Raw genomic sequence first — 18,305 nt, forward strand, 5'->3', positions numbered from 1 at the left:
AAGAACTCTCGTATTCCATATATTTTTTTAGTTATAGAATCTTCCGTTACGTTGTATAAGTGATACAAGAATCGGGTCCAATATGGTGGTGACTAGGGTTGACGAGGAGGAGCGCAACATGGTGCTAGTCAATGTAGGATGCAAACATATCGTTTGGCCCCTTTGTGTAAATTGTGCTGAAAGATCAGGCATATGAGCGGTATTATAGGTCTATGAAAGGCTGCCCTTCTTCACGAATAGATCATGGGAAGTAAGGCGATTATTGAGCCCGAAAGTTGGAAACCTGTCGCTGATCACGAGGTCTAATACCGGGCTTACCCGGTTGTCAACTAGAACCAGGAATTGAATGAACGGTCTATCGGGTCCCCGCATCTGTTCCATGGCATAATGATTCATGCTGCACTCCTTAGGAAAACCACCATACTCGGAGAGTTCGTGGGGGTGAGCCATGATCCGCTGATACCTGCTTGGGGTTTGTAGCTAGATAGGACTCGAAACCCTCCTTTCTTGCCGACTCTTCTTTAGTATGGCGTTCCGGTGACCACCTCCATTATGCCGGGTCTTTCAAACCTTCAACCCATCCCTTTGCACTGTTATAAACCCATCGGGATAGAGACTAAGGCGCGACTTTGGGCCAACAAGACTTGTGGAGGCACACTCTAGGGACTCTGCAGTTAATATATTGCTCGAAATTGTCACACCAAAGTACGTACGTTTTTCGCTGTACAGTTGTATCTACATAAGTACTTGGTACATGTGTACATACATGCAGGGTGCGGCCCGGGCCGCCAGCAAAAGTGCATATTGTTAATTTTTTGAACCCGGGACTTAAGATGTCTTTACTTCAGCCATTAAGACGATTGATAAAACTAAAGAAATTCAAATTGAAACGGATCATAGGTAGTATCGAGACATAAGCCATGGCCAGGGGGAGAGGGACGGGTGTATGGACTTTAATGAGAGTCATCCAACAATCCATAGATAACGGGAAGAGTTGTGCTTTGTGTGAGTCGAAATAGCGAACGATTCCTGAAGAACTGATGCGTGATGGCCGTAGAGTTACCTCACAGTTCCATCAGGGGTGATCTTCCGGCGAGGGGTGGTTAGGTTTCAATTTTGCTGCAACATTCTCAGAAACAGAAATGTGTAAGTGCGTTACTCATGGATGTTACCGCCAGGAATACCAAGGGCTATTACCCTAGTGAGTGATCTTTGGTGATTGATCCTGACAGTGCACAAACTACCGGTGATACATACATGTACTTGAGCTTTGTCCCGCCCCGTACCACAATGTGGAGCAACGTCCAACGATCGAGAGAGGGAACGTGCCTAGACGATTCTTTATCCAGCTTTCTTACGATTGAGCCGGAAAATGTGTGTATATCGTTCTTTTAGTTTTCCAAAGCCTGAATGTCTACAATAAATGCACATGTAGTACAACGGCATATCTGCGCATGCATGTACATGTACATGATGCCCCAGCTCATCAGATGAACTGACGTTTGTAGAGGCAGAAATACCTGGTCGGATAGTTATATTTAGAATGGAAAGATATGTAGTAATATATTATAGACATGAAAAAGGAAAGGAAAGAAAAGAAAGAATAGGACAACAGATTGTACCACTCCAAACACCCGTGCCAAAATTTACAATAAACAAATCAACAAAAGAACACGTATCAAAACACAGTAATAACTCTTACATCACTTCAGCAGCATCACAGGTAGATCGTCGATACATCCAACCTCCTCAAAAGAACTGCCGAGTTACAACATCTTCCCTCTACACCATTTGCAGACGAAATCGGTTTTCGACCCAACAACGAACTTGCAATCGCAATCGCAGCATGTACCCGCAGATTCTTGAAAGGTGGAAAAGTAGTTCTCTTTCCAACACATTTGACACAGCCATGGCTCGGCGCCTGCGCACGAGCAATTTGGGAGTTCTGGTTTGTTCATATATCTGCTATGGGAAGCCAAGCGTTTCTCAACGCAGCTAGGGCATATCTGACGGCGAGGGTTCCCAAGATGTCCTACTGGCCCCACACAGTGCTGTATATTAACAAATATTAGCTATCAATTAAATACCTATCGAAGCCTAAAGAAGTGAGTAGCTAGGATACTTACATTGCAGACACCGTACCTGCATTTGTGGCACGCCTTAATGTCCTTTACAGGAGGAAGATATTCGTGTGTGGAGTTAAATTCACAAATCTCATTGCAATTTGACTTCAGGTTGTTCCAATGACGCAAGTCATCACCCCAATCCCCACCACGTAGGAAAGCGAAACAACTCTTGTCGGTCAATGTCAGAGAAATCAGCTCTTTCAAATTAAGACTTTTGGCGATGGACACAACAATCGGATAGACTACCAGGAGATCCCGAAGCTGTACGACTTTCCGAGGCCTGGTAGTCAAGGAGCGAGTTGATGGACCGACGTCATGATTAGTAACGAATTGTGTCGCGCGAAGAACTGACATGGCCACGGTTTCCCCGATATTATGCGATATTTAGTTATTTAGGTATACAAAGTTAAGGATATAGTCGTGATGGTGTATTAGGGCGTTGAAATCCAAATAAACAGGAATGACTGGATCGTCAGGTATCTGAAGCGCAAGCCGTCAGTCGAGTGCCATGATTTGCCAAGTGACTAAATCTCAAACCGAAAAGTCACTGGCTCAAATATTGCAATCATTTTGTCTCCTTCGAATATTTTGTTAACCTGCGATAAGTTTTTTGCTTACCTTTATCATCTTCAGCGTCACCAAAACTCACTCGCTCCCTTTCCAATCGAGCTTCACACAACGATATCACAAAACAAACCAACAAACAAGAACCAACCATCTTAAGTAGTTTTTCCTCAACGCAACTTCTGGTGTAACTTGAATCGGCCGATTTTGATAAACGATCTTGGGCAAGGATTGTGAGATCTATTCCGGCCCCGGCGGACCGGGGAATCGGGCGGGATCGGACCGATTGAACAGATCCATGTAGCAAAGCCGTCGGTTAAGACATAAAGATGACCTTCCGATATCTTCACGGGACCCTTGGCGAATATATCTTCTGCGTATGGACTTTCTGGGAGCCATTTTGTGGAGGAGTGCGCGGTTAAAGCGAGATTTCCGGCTAAAATGAGGATCGATCGCTAGTTCATTACCTTATCATGATCTAATGTAAACATATCGTGTTCGGGAAACATTAAATTCGCTCATTGTTCAAAGGGGATGTGGTTTAGTGGTATAATGCTTCTTTAGCATAGAAGCGGTCCGGGGTTCGATTCCCCGCGTCTCCATTCTTTTTCAATTTCCAGCCTTCTGAATATATGGAAAAGAACTTTTTAAAATATTCGTCACAAGAAGGACAGATACCTACCTTGGTGGGTTCGGAACGACAAGTTCAATATTCAGCCAAGGACAGGTTCGAGACATAGACACTCGGACTTCCTTCAATTTTAAGTGTTTAATCATGTCTCTTTGGATGGGGTGGGTATGGAATTGTAGAATTTGTAGCTATTAGTGGTTAAACTGTAACCGGCTCGACTCACTCGTACAATTTGGTTAGACCATGGAGAATTGGAGATCAAAGATTTAACTTGTAATCACCAAGACTCACTCGTCCCTGGACTTGGACAAAACACAGGGATTGCTCGGCCCAAAATACTGTCATTTCCACTGTCATTGGGACACGCTCGACTATTGACAGTGCGAAGTAGATGGGACAAGTAGATTTCCGGCTGATAAAGAATTTTTAGGTTATAGGACAGCTAGGCATTGGAAAATCTTTCTTTATTCACCGGATTTCTAAGTTTCTGACTGAAAAACAAGGGACAGCCCTTAGCTGACCTGACTCCATACCTTGATTATGATATAAAATCCGCCTTGCTTACTGCTGACTCCCCAACCTCAGTGGAATTGACATTATTATGGAACAGTTCTTCACGGTTTCAAGAAACCAACTCATGAGAGAATAGAAGAGACGAAAATAAAAATATCATGCTTTACCAATCCCGCGACTAGACACTGAGAGCCACGTTCCAGGATTGGTCCTCGTCACCGAGCAATCGCATATTCAATCTCAGCACATCTTCGGCGCAACCAACAGCAATTAAAGTGCAGGGGTTGTAATTTGACATCCGTGCTTGTTTTTGCAAGAGATAAGGAAGAGAAAAAAGGAGCAACTAGGAGAAAACTTTTGAGTATTTTGGATATTTTTTTGGACCTAAAATTATCCGTAAAAGGGGGGTGCGAAAAAAAGAAACGCAGAAAAAAGTTTTGTTAGATTTAAGCCGACTTCTTGGCGAATTCGACCCTCAAGATCAAGTGCCCGTAACCAACTAGATTCTCTATCAGTATCTGATAGAAAAGTGGTAAGATGCAAAAGATACTCACATCCATCCATCTTCTCGCACGCCCTCGCCGCATCACTCCTGTCCGCAAAAGAGATGAATGCGAAGCCCTTTGCCCTTCCGGTTTCTCTGTCCTTGGCCAAGAATACCCTCGTGACCCTTCCGAAACGCTCAAACATACCCCTCAGGTCGTTCTCCTCCGCAAATTCAGACACGTTTGTAACCCTAAGGGTTGCAAGGTCGTCTCTGTCCTTGAAGTTTCCACCACCCATAGTCTCTCCAGCACCCTTCTTTCCACGCAGATGAGGAGCGACATAGCTTCCCTTTGTCATTCCCAAGCCACCAACATCCTCAGCCGCATTGCCGCTATCACCCGCACCAGCACTAGACGCAGCAACGTCGTCGAGAGGCGGAAGAGTGTCCTTGAACGGACAGCGGGCCGTGAAATGGTCGCCCTTACAGATACGACAGGCAACCTTCTTATCCTTCAGCTGATCCCTCAGGCTGTCCTCCTCCTTGTTCTCCTCCTTATTCGAGCTCTTCCAGTTTGATGAGGGGCGGAAAACGATGTTCTCACCCACAGAGGTTGTGGAGAGATCTGGGCCGCGGGGGTGGCCCTTCTCGGCGCCGAATTTGGGCCATTCCTTGCGTTCTGCGACTCGTGGGTTGACGTGTTCCTTGACGACTGTGGTGCGGATCTTGCGTGTGGTTTTGATCTTCTTGCCGGCGTCGTTGAAGCGGAAGGTAATTATTGTCTTTGTGCCGTCAGGGTTTGACAGGACTTGTTGAGGGGGGAGGACTGTTGGGTCATCGAACTCTTCATCGTCGGCCCAGTTGGCTCTTCTGTTTCGGGGGTTAGAGGCTGATGCTGGAGAGGAATTTTTTTTTCTTCCTTTTTTTTTTTCCCTAATTTTTTTAATCGGAGAGTGAAAGCTTACGAGGTGTCAGGCATGATTAATTATGTGAAATAGAGGTTCCTAGAATTTTTTTTTCTTTCCTGTGTCTGGGGGGATGCGATGGAGGTAGATGGAGGTTGGTTGTAGTGGGGCTGGTGGTGGACGTTGGTGGCAATCATCCCGTCGTAGTCAGAAAAAAGCGGAGTCACTCGCCTTCTTTGTGTGCGTCTGCCAAGATTACGCCCAATAGAAAGGACGGGGGGTCTTTCGACGTGCAGATGCTGTGCAGTGCAGTGCGGCTCTCCTCTTCTCAGCCTGGGGATCCCCCCCCCCCCCCCCTCTCTTTGCGATACACACAATTGCTTGATCTGATCCCCTACAGAGCTTCTATCACCTCCGGAATCCTAGGTATCTCTCGGCATACACGCAGATACATTAATACCCTCAAGCAATAATGTCACGACTAACTGGCGAGGTACTTCACCTCCCATCGTCCCAACTGCCATGCTAACAGCCTCAGGGCGGTGGCCGTACCAGCGGTGGAATACCACCCCCGAAAACAGAGAGCGCAGTCCAGGCCCGGAAATCATTCTACTGTACCCTCCTCCCTCTATACCCAATTGGCAAAACAAAAATTAGTACAATATATCTAAAAGTCCGCGTCCTCTAGGCGAACTATGCTCAAAGGGTTACTCCCGCATGAACGAGTTCGAAGCTCACGAGAACTCCTACGACCATCAGCACAAGAAGCGGTTCCAGGAGATGAAAGCTATGCAGCGCGACCCTTCCACGGCCGAGAAGCGCCGGGAGCGTGAGCGCCGGCAGGACGAGAAAGCTGGAGTCATCACAATCAAGCCTCTCAAGCTCGCCGCGGATGAAAAGAAAGCTGGCGGGTTCAAGAAGGGCGGGTTCAAGAGCGCGTTTGGGAACGAAGAGGAAAAGAAGGTTGTGCCGGCCGCATCAATCGGTGGGTTCAAGAAGGCATTTGCGGCCCCAGAGGAGCAAAAGGTGGCAGGAGCAGCAGCGGCGGCGGCGGAGGAGAGTGATACGGAGGATGAAGGGTACGAAAGATACGATCCAGCGAAGCCTACGGACTGAGAGAAGCTGGAGAAAAGCCTGTATTTAACAGCTTTGGTATCATTACTCGATTCCGCCGCTGTAATCGTACCAATAACTTTCGCTAGCGTGTAATATGTACTATCTAGACTATTTATCAAATAATTTGCGCCTCGCAAAACGCTGCACTTTTCATCCCATTTCCATGCTTTCAATTCATATTACATGCCCCCGTAAAACTTTTATACTGCTCTCATGAAAAAGACATTGTAAAGATGGTCGTAATGCTTTCCTAGGTATCCTCTCACCGGCCCCGACTTGGCAATAACAAAAAGCCCTGAAAGCCATGTGCCAGCTACTGCTACAGCTGTAGCACCTGTTATGCGCCGCCGCTTGTCGATTTTTAGGTATTTTGCCCAACCTGCCCCTCAGTTAGTTAACTTTGCACAAATGATTTACTTTCCATTCCAAAGGCTGCTCACCGAAAACGACATGGTAGGACACCAGCCCAACCATCACCGTGTAGAACCCGGTGCCAATCCATTTCCCCCACCTTCCAATACTGAACCCATGTCCCAGGTACTCCAACGTGATATCGCTACTCCCACCATCAACCCACAAAGGCACAACCCTCAGCAGTCCTGTGTGCGCCGCTACAAACGGTAGCATGGCCCATCCCGCCAGACTGATACCCGAGAAGTTCCTCAGACGCCATTGCGACACTGCCGGTGGGGGACTCCCGCCGTAACGTTGCCTCTGCTGGTAGTGTCTGTATGCCCGCAGCCCCAGCCCGGACCCAACGTGCAGGAGCAGCGACCCGGGAATGAGTATTGATTCGACAATTGGGTGCGACTGGTAGAAGTAGGTGCGCGCAAGGAGAAGAGAGGAATTTCCAGCGTCGAGGCCGAGGAAGAGGGGTGTCAAGGAGACTGTTGTCGCATGGAGACCGAGGAAGGCGCTGAATGCGTAGGACGAGTATTTTTGTGATCGTGCCACTGCCAGTAGAGCAGACAGTTAGTAGAGTGTAATCCGGCGCTAATGAAAACGAGATTTTTTCTTTCTGCCTCAAGAACTTACACCAGAAGGTCAGATTGGACGAAGTTTGTGAGTAATTGGAGTAATTGGAAGAGGAAAGGTCGGTAGCCTTCCTCTCTACAGGATTCACAGATAGCTGCTCTGCATTGTAGTAGTAGTCTGCCTCGTCGTCTTCAATAGGTGAAGGGGCGAGCTCCTGCATGGAGATGAGGGAGATTTCATCGTCCTCTGGAACACGAGAAGATCGTCGGTACATGATGAGATATATAACGAGAGGGTGAGCAGTTGCAAGTAAAGACGGGAAAGGAGCAGCGCTGAGGGTGAAAGACAAAGCGAGAGAGAAAAGAGAGAGATTGACAGCGAATGCGCTAGAAGAGGGGAATTATATTGCCAGGGATTGCATGTTTAGTTTACAGAACTCTGGGGAATTCGCCAATCATCCATGACGTCGCTGGTTAGGACCCGAGGTCCAGTCCAGTTCCTTCCTTCCGATAAGATAAATATATATCAGTTATCTACCACCAACTCTGGAGATATCTGCCCTCCATTCGCAAACATTCTCCCATTCATTTCATCCCAGAAACACCCAATATTCTATTCACTCGAGTGAGCTGAAACGATGAACTGCACAATGAAGCGCACCCTGCTCGCATCTCTGCGCCGCAGCCCTACTCCATGCTTTCTGTCCAAACGCTACGTCTCAGCATTTGGCTACACGCAGGCAAAAGCCCTCGTATACTCAAAATACGGCCGGCCTCAAGACGTCCTAAGGTATCCCGCCGCCACCACCCGCCGTTCGAAAACACCAGTCAATTCATGAAACATGTTGCTGACGCCGGATGACCGTCGTCGTTATGAAGCCTACACTCATACTCCATAGCTCCAGCCTACAACGATGAAATCACCGTCAAGTTCCTGGCCTCTCCAATCAACCCAGCAGATATCAACCAAGTTTGGAAATCCCTAGCAATATATTTCTTATGATTGACCCTCCCACACTAACACCCCCGCCAGATTGAAGGCGTCTACCCCTCCAAACCCCCACTAACCACCGCCCTCGGCACCCCCGAACCCTCCGCCGTCGGCGGCAACGAAGGCGTCGTCGAAGTCGTCGCCGTCGGCGCCAAAGTGGACGACTTCAAGCCCGGCGACCGCGCAATCATGCGCAGCGTAGGCTTCGGAACCTGGCGCACCCACGCCTCCGCCAAATCCTCCAACCTGCTGAAGATCCCGGACGACAAAGCAATCACATCCATCCAGGCTGCGACCGTCTCAGTGAACCCGTGCACGGCCTACCGCATGCTGAAGGACTTTACACCGCTGGAGAAGGGCGACTGGTTCATCCAGAACGGCGCAAACTCTGGTGTGGGAAGGAGCGCAATCCAGTTTGGGAGATTGTGGGGGTTGAAGAGCGTCAATGTTATCAGAGATAGGGACAATGCCGACGAGCTCAAGAAGGAGCTTGAAGAGCTAGGCGCAGACGTGGTGGTGACAGAATCAGAGCTTGCGGACCGGAATAAGATGCAAGAAGTCAAGGCACTCGCTGGAAAGAAGGGTATAAAACTTGGATTGAACTGCGTTGGCGGAAAAGCAACAACAGATCTCCTCCGGCAACTAGGGTAGGATTTATTCCCCTTCTTCAGTGCCCCAATTTTACTGATATCACCACCCCCACAGGCACGGAGGCCATCTCGTAACCTACGGCGGCATGTCCCGCCAGCCTATCACCGTCCCCACGTCTCTCTTCATATTCAAAGACCTCCACCTGCACGGCTTCTGGGTCTCAGCCTGGTCCGACAAGCACCCAGAGGAGAAACAGGCCATGGTGGAAGAGATATTCGGATATATCACGTCGGGCGAATTCAAGGACACGCCCGTGCAGGAGACTATCTGGACGCCCACCACAAAGGTGGAAGTATTAAAAGAGGCCGTTGCACGTAGTGGACAGGCATTTGGCGGGAAAAAGCAGGTGTTCGTCTTTAAAGAAGAGTAGTAGGGCTTCGATCAGAAGGTGCGGGAGCATGTAAATTATACCACGAATGACAAACGACAAACTCCGTGTGAAATCACAGTTCAAAATATGGACCGGAATCGATATATCTGTTCAATGTCAAGGTAGGTCTGTTGATCGATAAATAGGATCATGGGTCATCACTCGTTTATATTTTATAGTGCTCTTGTTGATGGCTCGTCTATGGCTAGATACAGGTAACTTCCAATTGCATTTGGAATATGAGTGTGAGTATAAGACTCGCTGGTGGGGTATGCCGAGGATGGGGAACGCCGAACAAGGCGAGAGTATGTATAGAGGGTGACCCACCCGCCATACAAGTACACCTGTGTCTAGAAAAATTCCCGGATTCCGCCAAAAGACTATTGGCGCAATCAAGATAGAGTATTGAAGGCTTGAAAACTTGCACATGCGGTATTTGTTAGTCAAATGCTCTCAAAAAGGTTTGCTTGTAAATGATTGTTGGTGATATTATCATTTCCACTTGCCGCTGAAAAGACTCTTTACAGCTCCCATGCTCAGTAATATGCAATGAAAGTATACTGGGTGCCGGAACTGAGAAATATGTACGCCTACTGTACTTTGTAGGCCAAGCCCCTGCATTTTTCATTGATACTAGGAGACGACGCTTAAGTTGGATCTCAAATGATCATAAGTGCTCAGCAGTAAGGCAGTGCGTGTTCCAATGGCTACGGCAAGACCAAACTATGGGGACGATGTCGATATCAGCAGGACTACTAGAATTTCTGCATACATAAGTGAGGACAGATCTATCCCTCGCCATAAGCTTACTACAGTCGTGATAAATGTGAAACGTTTTGTATTTATAAACATGGGGGCGTGGTTTAGTGGTATAATGCTTCTTTAGCATAGAAGCGGTCCGGGGTTCGATTCCCCGCGCCTCCAACCTTTTTTTCTTCTTTTTCTCTTGTCCTCGAAATGGGGGATCACTACGCCGTGTAGACTCGCTGATGGGGGGGTGTCGAATCGACGTACAGTACACCCGTGTCTAGACCACGACCCAGTATAAAAATGCGAATACCTCAACAACCACAGATCGAATAGACATGAAATTAAAAATATAGCATAAGTAGATAGTAAAGCTATGAAATATAAAACAACTATCATGTTGTGTGACCCCTATTTGCTTTATAAAACTGATCCACCCTTTTTGACATACTATCAACCCAGCTAGGCATCAAAGGTCTCTTGGGGAATATCTTCCCACTCCTCAACGGCAGCTCTCCATAACTCATCTACACTATGAGACCTTCTTCTTTCCCTCTTGTGCCATCTTTTCCTCAACCTAGACTCAAGTCAACCCCATATGATTCGTGGTGGGGGTTGGCAAGGACGTATGGAAATATATATATGAGTACATATTGGCACAAATAGTATAAAATATACCACGAATAATAATGGCTAGTAGTGGGCCTTCAAAACAACAAGATCTTGTTTCTAATCCTCTACTTGCATTTCCGTCTAATTAGAACCTACGCCTACCAAGTACTTGCCTACCTACATGTACCTAGGCCTTGATAGTCCCCAACCCCTCCAAGATCTTCGCTGCCTCCCACAACACCTTCTCATCCCCAAACTGCGCCATAATCTGCATCCCAATCGGCCGCCTCTGCTGATTCTGCCCACTCTCCACAAACACCGGCACACTCACCGCCGGCACCCCCGCAAGGCTCGCCGGCACCGTCAACACATCATTCACATACGCATCCAGCGGCGACGCCTGCCCCCTCACATCGCTCAACAACGGCGCCGTCGACAGCGCGCACGGCGCAAGAATCACGTCTACGCGACCGCCACCCCCGGGTGGCCCCCGCTTGTCCTTGCCGCACTTGAGCCAATTCGGCTGCACAAAGGCCTGGTCAAAGTCCCTCTGCACGAGCGCGCGCACCTTCTGCGCCTGGATGAAGTAGTTTTCCTTGGCCTCGGAGCTGAGCGCGTATGCGCCCATGAGGATGCGGCGGCGCACCTCGGCGCCGAAGCCGGTGTGGCGGGTGGGTGCGAAGAGGATGTTGTCGGGGGGGGTGCTGCGGTCGGCGTCGGAGCGGTGGCCGTAGCGCACGCCGTCGTATTTGGCGAGGTTGGAGGAGGCCTCGGCGGGCGCGAGGACGTAGTAGGAGGAGAGGGAGTGCTTGGTGTGCGGGAGGGAGATGTTGGTGATTTGGTGGCCGAGCGAGAGGAGCTTTTGGGCGACCGTTTCCCAGGCTTCGCGCACGGCGGGGGTGAGTTCGTGGACGTTGTATTCCTGGTATGAGAATCAGTAAGGAGCGGTATATCTATCGAGCAATTGTGCTACAAACCGCTGGGATTCCTATGCGTAAAGACTCTTTGCTGTAGCTTGATTCCGACAGATTCTCGCGCAGGCGTTTGCGGGTCTCGGCGGAAAGGCTGGTGGGGTCGCGGGGATCGTGCTCGTTGATCTCATCTGCAGCGCTTTGAGTTAAAAACACAGCTCCAGAGCCTTGATATCGGGCCTTCACATACCGAAAACATTCTTCACGCTCTCCACGTCCTTCCCCAGGATCCCCACGGTGTCCAGCGAGTTTGCATAGGCCACAACCCCCAGCCGGGAGAGCATGCCGTACGATGGCTTGAAGCCCACCACCCCGCAGTACGACGCAGGCAGCCGCACTGATCCACCGGTATCTGTTCCTAACGCACTGTTCGCCGCATCTCAACTTACAATTCCCTCTAGAAGGAAGCAGAGGGGGGGGGGGGGGGCTGCATACGCATCACACATGCCCATAGCCACAGCGACCGCACTCCCGCCCGAGCTTCCGCCCGCCGATCTCGGATGCTGGCTCTCCGGCGGCGAGGGACCAACCACGGCGCCGAAGGCGGAGTAGATGGAGTGGGATCTGTAGGGGAGCTTCTTTGTTATCTACTTATCCCTGCATCAGATCCGGAAGCTATATTATCAAGGCGGGGGATTGAGGTTGGTGCACGAGAACTTACCCCATGCCGAACTCGTCCATGTTGGTCTTGCCCATGATGATTGCGCCGGCGCGCTTCAGGTTCTGGACGACCGTGGCTTCGTAGGGTGAGACGTAGCCTGCGTTCCGTGTGGGCCTGGTCTTCAGTCTCGGTCTTTCTTCTTTCTCTCTTGCGCAGGGCCAATTGCAGTTGGACTAACCTCGTAGCATCTCTGAAGCGCAGGTCGTGGGGAGGTCGGTGGTGCAGATATTGTCCTTGACGGCAATGATGCGGCCATCGATGCTGCTATGTTCTGACTTTTGCACTAAGAACATTCAATTATATTACTTTACTATCACAAACATGCATCTTGTAGAGCTCTGCTGGGAAACAACTCACAAGTCCCCAACCGGGAGTCCACAGACGCAGCTTCCGCAAGAAGCGTCTCCTCGGGCTTGAGCGAGATGAAGGCGTTCAGATGTTTGTTGCTCCTCGCGGCCTGCAGAAACCGCTTGGCCGCACCGACACGGGACAGCATTGCGGCGGGTTGATAGATGCTGAGATCGGTTTAATTGAGCAATTGAGGCTTAAAAAAAAGAATGCGATTCCGTCATTGACAGGCCGGGAGCTAGGGCAGGGTAACGAGGGCAGGGTAACTGGTTTATTCACACCTAGGCAAACCATTCCCCGTGCAGGTAGGGTAACTGCTTTTCTCCGAGCAAGTCGTTTATTCATGCGGTTAGTGCCTGGTGTATGTCAACCTCGGTTACCCGGGGATGCGAGGTTTCGCCGGGAGAGCTCCCGTTTCCTAAATTTGAGTATATACTTTCACGTTCAACTCCACTTAAGCTTTGAGTTTTGCGACAAAAAAGATCAATGGCTGCAACACCGGCGCTAAAGTTTGTCCGCTCTGTTAGTTTTCTTCTTGATTTATCGTCTTTTTTGAGGATTTTGGGAGGGGGCACAATTGCTTATCGTTATCGCGCCGGTAATGATTGATATATAGGTCTGGATGTCGTTTCTTGAATCGAGTGGATTAGAGCCACGGTAACTACACCCCCCTCTCAAACTCCTCTATCCAAACTCAAAGCCAAAGCCATTGAGTACTCTTACTAACAACCCACCTAGACTTCTCCAAAACGTACCCCTCCCACCCCTCCCTCTACAATACCAGCACAACGATCATTGACCCTCACACAAACAGCTAAAACTCACCCACGCCGAACCCGGAAAAGTCTCCTTCGAGCTCAACGTTGAAAAACAGCACACCGTACCACCCCCCCCCCCCCTTCCTTTTGTAGGGTAAATGCGACTCTCACACCCAGTGAAGAACAGACTTGGAATCCTGCACGGTGGGACTATCGCATCGATGGTTGACCTGGGCGGCTCGCTCGCCGTGGCATCAAAGGGGTTGTATTCGACGGGGGTGAGTACGGATATTAATGGTATACCCCCCTGGTTCCCCCTGTGGGTTGGGTTGGACGGGTTATGTTGGGTTGGATGGAGAGCTAAGGTTGTGGTAGTCACGTATTTGGCGTCTGGTGGGCCGGTGGGGAATAGGGTGAGGGCGGAAGTGACGTGTGATAAATGTAAGTCTCCTCTTTCTCCACTAGCTGGTTGGTTTTGGTTTTGGTTTGAAGCTGAAGAGGAGATGGGGTGGGATAGTTGGCAAGACGTTGGCGTTCACGAATATCAAGTTCTGGAATGAGAAGGAAGAAGTGTTTGCGAGGGGGAGTCATACAAAGTAAGTCTTACCCAGCCCTAGATGTGTATAATAGTGAGGAAATGCTAACGAGTGCGAAGGTATGTGAAACTTGCGTGGGAGGATAAGAACAATATTGTGGACCAGCTGTCGCCGGAGTTTATAAAGAAGTAGAGGTGATTCTCTTGCTGTTTGAGACATGGATAGGTTAGACATTGGCATTGGTATTTGAATGATACCCGCACCGCATACTTTACTTTGTAGACGAAGATAGAATCAATAGAACATTATCCCGCACTGCTGAAACGCCTTCAAGAAAGTGATTCAATAAACTCTATAAACTTTTGTTACCCACCCCAATCTAGTATTTGATCCCCTCCCACCACAACCCCCAGGCGGTCATCGATCCCCCAGTATCCACGGCCTCTTCTCCCAAAACACATCCTGGATGATATCCACATGCTCCACCACCACCTGCGCCTTCTTCGTGCGCTTCTTCTCCTTCTCGATCTGCGTCTTTGACTTTTCCCTTGGCACCGCCGTGGTCGCTGTCTCATGTGCCTCGGCAGTGGTGGTGGTGGTAGCGGCGGGGGAAGAGGAAGCGGGAGGAGGAGAGGGCAGAACGTCGGTATAGTCCCTAAAAATGACGCTACCTTTCTTGAAGAATTCGGGCTCGTTGTTGTAGTTGATCTTGAAGCGCGAGAACAGGATCTCGTTCTTGTCTTTCGCGAAGGTGCCCTGTGGGTTTGTTAGTAGAGAAGATGTGTGTATTGTATGGTATGGGGGAGTGATGCCTTGAGTTCTTCCTCAGCCTCCTGCGTCGTCATTCCGCCCTGCTGCACGAGCGCCCAGAACGTAGTGTTGTAGAGGTTGTTAATATGACCTACACCTCTACAATCAGCCCTCTCTCCTTCCTCCCTCCTACCTCACCCCAAAGCAAAATAAAACCTACAATCCGCCTGTCTCCAGCTCAAATAATCCCTCACATTCCCGAGCGTAGGATAACACACCGCGCGGCCATCAAACGACGGCAACGGTGGCACCAACGGCGTCTCTGGAAAGAACTGCGGCCACAAAAACATATACCAGCTCGTAAAACTACTACACACCGTAGTGACCAGCTTTGCCTCTCTGCGCTCAAACAGCTGTGTTTCGCGACGAAGGACGAACGAGAACTCGTCTGACACGCCGTAGGCTATCGCGATGTCGGGGAGGTCGCGGACGACGGCGGCGGCGGCCTCGTTCATGAGGTGGAGGGCGCGGATGTCGTTGGGTTTTGTGAAGGCATGGCGGGCGCTGAAGGAGTGGAAGGAGCGGCCGTCGAGGCGGATGACGATGAAGGTGTTGGGGAGGAGGGGGTCGGGGCGCTCGAAGGCGCGGACGTACTCAAACCTACGTGGGGAGTGTTAGTGAGTAAGGAGGAGAGGGGGGGGGGGGGGAGGAGTGGCACTTTGAGTTTGCCATGCGGAGGAGAGCGGGCGCGGTGTGGAGTGCTGAGTTTGCGGTGCTGTGAATGGCGGCAGCGGTGGTGGGGTTGCGGGGGATCGGCGCAGGGATAGTTATGGAGGGGAATGACTGTTTTCGATGCGCAATGGCGCCGGGCGTCAGTGCGGTGGGCAAACGACTCAGCGTTTTGTGGCAGCGGATCATTGACCTTGCAGCACTCCAAGCCTAGGAAGCATTTCTCCGGTCGGGCGTGAAGTGATGCAAGACTAGCTCCGTCCAGGGTTTGCACAACGGAAGTGAATATCTCAGCTATGAGAAGGGAACACAATAAATATCAGAAGGGGATAGAGTAGATATCTCGACTATCTGGAATCTATATATAGCATTAATCAGTCTCTTAAGTCTTCAAGCGCTTTACACAAGACTGGAAATTAATTCCTCGCAGACCCGCCGCACCCGCATCACAACCGCTCACTCAGCCCCGCCGAGCCGGTCACCGCGCATCACTCACCGCTCCCACGCATCACGAGGAATCACTCACCACTGAACCTCTCTCTCTTTCTCTCGCCTGCACCCGCAATCATTGACCAGGTCCCAGATATACACTCCACAGTTCACCTCATCACTGGCCATTCCACAATCTGCAGCATGACCACATGTGCGTCTGGCATTGTCTGGCATGTGACAGCCGCGCCCAGCCGGTGCGTTCGGCAACCTCCACAGAGCACCTCCGTAGCTAGCACTCCAGCCATAACTATCACGACCTCCACGACGAACCAAAACTCCCCGGAATACTAATTGTCCTTATTATATATACCCCCATTTGCAGCAATGTTTAGAAAACTGGTACCGCGTACTGCTAGCTCTGTGCTCGTCAGGCCTACAGCACGGCTGTTTTCCGTGTCGACTGCTGCTGCTGAGGCGGCGCACGGTGTGAAGAGGCTTGGAGTTATTGGTGCTGGCCAGATGGTATTGACTCTATAACCTCCGTTTGAAATTTGGATATTTGGGGGGAAGATTGAAGCTGACAGTTGCTGTACTATTCAGGGTCTCGGAATTGCACTCGTAGCTGCAAAGGTGGCCGAGGTGCCCGTCACCATTATCGACAGCAATCCAGCGTCGATCCAGAAGTCGCTCGACTTTATGAGTTAGTAGCCAGACCTTGTCTATTGGCATTGGAATTATGTTCCATATACCCGGACTTTATATTCAGAGTTGGGGAGAAGAGAAGAAGAGAGGAGCTAACACGCACCAGACACCCTCCTCGAAAAAGACATCAAAAAGTCCCGCATCACTGCCTCCGTCGCCTCCGAGGTCAAATCCCGTATCACAACATCCACAGACCTCTCCGCGCTACACGACTCCGACTTCATTATCGAAGCCGTCCCTGTACCTCCCTCCCTCCTCCGCTCCTCCCCGGCACCCCACTAACAACCCTTTCCAGGAAATCCTCTCCCTAAAACTCGACATCTTCTCCCGCCTCCCCGCTCTCACGCCTCCCGACGCCATCCTCGCCACCAACACCTCTAGCCTCTCAATCACCAAGCTCGCCGCCGCCGCCGGCCCCGCCGCTGCCCACCGCGTCCTCAGCACCCACTTCATGAACCCCGTACCCATCCAACCCGGCGTCGAAATCATCACCGCGCTGCAAACCTCCCCCGAAACCCTCTCCCGCGCCCTCGCCTTCGTCACCGCAATGGGCAAGACGCCCTCCACGTCCCGCGACACCCCCGGCTTCATCGCGAATCGCATCCTCATGCCGTACATCAACGAGGCGGTCATGTGTCTCGAGACCGGCGTAGCCACGCGTGATGATATTGACGGTATTATGAAGAACGGTACGGGAGTGCCGATGGGCCCGCTGAGGTTGGCGGATTTTATTGGCCTGGATACGTGTTTAGCGATCATGAAGGTGCTGGCAGATGAGACAGGAGACTCGAAGTATAGGCCGGCGGTGATGCTGGGGAGGATGGTGGATGCCGGTTGGCTGGGGAAGAAGTCTGGGAAGGGATTTTATGACTATTAGCTGTTTTGAAGGCGGGTAATGGTATGGTGGGGTGTAGATAGCGGAGAGGGGGTTATAAAGAGCCGTTCTGGAAACAACATGGTAATAACGATACCGAGGTATAGATAGGCCGTCTAATATGCGAATCGTAGTCGTGTGAGATCTTGTGATGCAACGCTTTATATTTAGAAAAAAGGGTCAATGATAGAGAAAACAGATAAAAACTCCCCAGAGCATGTCCGAAGCCTTGAATCCCCGTATTAAAGAGCCAATATCCGCTGCACTACAGCGAGTAAAGCTGTATCAATGTAGGTTAAATTACCAAAGATGTCTTATGGCTATAAATGCCCGTAAGCTCTAGGCTAGGGTTAGTGATGGTGTCACACATCTCAGTAATCGCTTTGTAGGGAGAGAATCTTAGCTGTTTAATCTCATTATTTTGATTCCGATAGTGTAGGTAATGGATTTCCATTGATAGAAAATTTTCAGGCTCTTAGAGAGCAAGAATAACAGCAAGATTCTTGCTCTCTGATAGGAGGATGGAAGGATGATGGTCGAATGCAGCTTAACTTATAATAGGTCATAAAGCTAACACCTATACCTTAGTGTATTCAACGTGTTTCAACACCTAAACCGATAATATGTCCGATAATATGTCCCACAACGTCGCCGAATCAGCAGCACATGAAACCTACATAACCTCAGCCAACTATTATGCTAGGCCGTCATTATCCCCAGACCAGTGCAGACTCAAGAATTTCAGCATCATCAATAATCATCAGACCTTCATTTTTCTAAGTTATATTATACACTGGTATCGAAAACTCATCACATTTTGTATCGTTACATCCTGCATATACGTATACCCCCAATATACA

The 18,305-nt window shown here is 49.9% G+C and overlaps 9 protein-coding genes across 9 annotated transcripts; 4 read left to right on the top strand and 5 right to left on the bottom strand.

Moving 5' to 3' along the window:
* Nucleotides 1-1,075: 1,075 nt before the first annotated feature.
* On the bottom strand, nt 1,076-2,480 carry H6S33_000641 (uncharacterized protein; the record flags this gene model as incomplete). Its single annotated transcript, XM_044832041.1, has 5 exons — nt 1,076-1,119; nt 1,173-1,198; nt 1,258-1,329; nt 1,771-2,051; nt 2,127-2,480. 5 exons carry the CDS (start codon nt 2,478-2,480, stop codon nt 1,076-1,078), a joined length of 777 nt encoding a protein of 258 aa, XP_044700200.1.
* Nucleotides 2,481-4,280: 1,800 nt separating this feature from the next.
* On the bottom strand, nt 4,281-5,297 carry H6S33_000642 (uncharacterized protein; the record flags this gene model as incomplete). Its single annotated transcript, XM_044832042.1, has 3 exons — nt 4,281-4,333; nt 4,389-5,188; nt 5,284-5,297. 3 exons carry the CDS (start codon nt 5,295-5,297, stop codon nt 4,281-4,283), a joined length of 867 nt encoding a protein of 288 aa, XP_044700201.1.
* Nucleotides 5,298-5,695: 398 nt separating this feature from the next.
* Nucleotides 5,696-6,339, top strand: H6S33_000643 (uncharacterized protein; the record flags this gene model as incomplete). The annotated part of the gene is made up of 3 exons (XM_044832043.1): nt 5,696-5,716; nt 5,762-5,837; nt 5,912-6,339. 3 exons carry the CDS (start codon nt 5,696-5,698, stop codon nt 6,337-6,339), a joined length of 525 nt encoding a protein of 174 aa, XP_044700202.1.
* Nucleotides 6,340-6,539: 200 nt separating this feature from the next.
* On the bottom strand, nt 6,540-7,588 carry H6S33_000644 (uncharacterized protein; the record flags this gene model as incomplete). Its single annotated transcript, XM_044832044.1, has 3 exons — nt 6,540-6,718; nt 6,780-7,292; nt 7,375-7,588. The coding sequence occupies 3 exons, from the start codon at nt 7,586-7,588 to the stop codon at nt 6,540-6,542; spliced, it is 906 nt and encodes a 301-aa protein (XP_044700203.1).
* A 363-nt stretch (nt 7,589-7,951) lies between these two features.
* Nucleotides 7,952-9,325, top strand: H6S33_000645 (uncharacterized protein; the record flags this gene model as incomplete). Its single annotated transcript, XM_044832045.1, has 4 exons — nt 7,952-8,126; nt 8,213-8,283; nt 8,347-8,951; nt 9,010-9,325. The coding sequence occupies 4 exons, from the start codon at nt 7,952-7,954 to the stop codon at nt 9,323-9,325; spliced, it is 1,167 nt and encodes a 388-aa protein (XP_044700204.1).
* A 1,546-nt stretch (nt 9,326-10,871) lies between these two features.
* Nucleotides 10,872-12,812, bottom strand: H6S33_000646 (uncharacterized protein; the record flags this gene model as incomplete). Its single annotated transcript, XM_044832046.1, has 7 exons — nt 10,872-11,606; nt 11,662-11,786; nt 11,846-12,021; nt 12,091-12,219; nt 12,317-12,413; nt 12,495-12,599; nt 12,674-12,812. 7 exons carry the CDS (start codon nt 12,810-12,812, stop codon nt 10,872-10,874), a joined length of 1,506 nt encoding a protein of 501 aa, XP_044700205.1.
* An 831-nt stretch (nt 12,813-13,643) lies between these two features.
* On the top strand, nt 13,644-14,150 carry H6S33_000647 (uncharacterized protein; the record flags this gene model as incomplete). The annotated part of the gene is made up of 4 exons (XM_044832047.1): nt 13,644-13,719; nt 13,798-13,863; nt 13,940-14,018; nt 14,078-14,150. The coding sequence occupies 4 exons, from the start codon at nt 13,644-13,646 to the stop codon at nt 14,148-14,150; spliced, it is 294 nt and encodes a 97-aa protein (XP_044700206.1).
* A 225-nt stretch (nt 14,151-14,375) lies between these two features.
* On the bottom strand, nt 14,376-15,626 carry H6S33_000648 (uncharacterized protein; the record flags this gene model as incomplete). The annotated part of the gene is made up of 4 exons (XM_044832048.1): nt 14,376-14,714; nt 14,771-14,859; nt 14,929-15,368; nt 15,427-15,626. 4 exons carry the CDS (start codon nt 15,624-15,626, stop codon nt 14,376-14,378), a joined length of 1,068 nt encoding a protein of 355 aa, XP_044700207.1.
* Nucleotides 15,627-16,253: 627 nt separating this feature from the next.
* H6S33_000649 (uncharacterized protein) lies at nt 16,254-17,448 on the top strand (the record flags this gene model as incomplete). Its single annotated transcript, XM_044832049.1, has 4 exons — nt 16,254-16,391; nt 16,470-16,569; nt 16,678-16,811; nt 16,867-17,448. The coding sequence occupies 4 exons, from the start codon at nt 16,254-16,256 to the stop codon at nt 17,446-17,448; spliced, it is 954 nt and encodes a 317-aa protein (XP_044700208.1).
* Between the last annotated feature and the right edge of the window lie 857 nt (nt 17,449-18,305).

The sequence above is a fragment of the Morchella sextelata genome (assembly GCF_020137385.1).
Source record: "Morchella sextelata strain SCLS chromosome Unknown scls_1, whole genome shotgun sequence".
Lineage (NCBI taxonomy): Eukaryota > Fungi > Ascomycota > Pezizomycetes > Pezizales > Morchellaceae > Morchella > Morchella sextelata.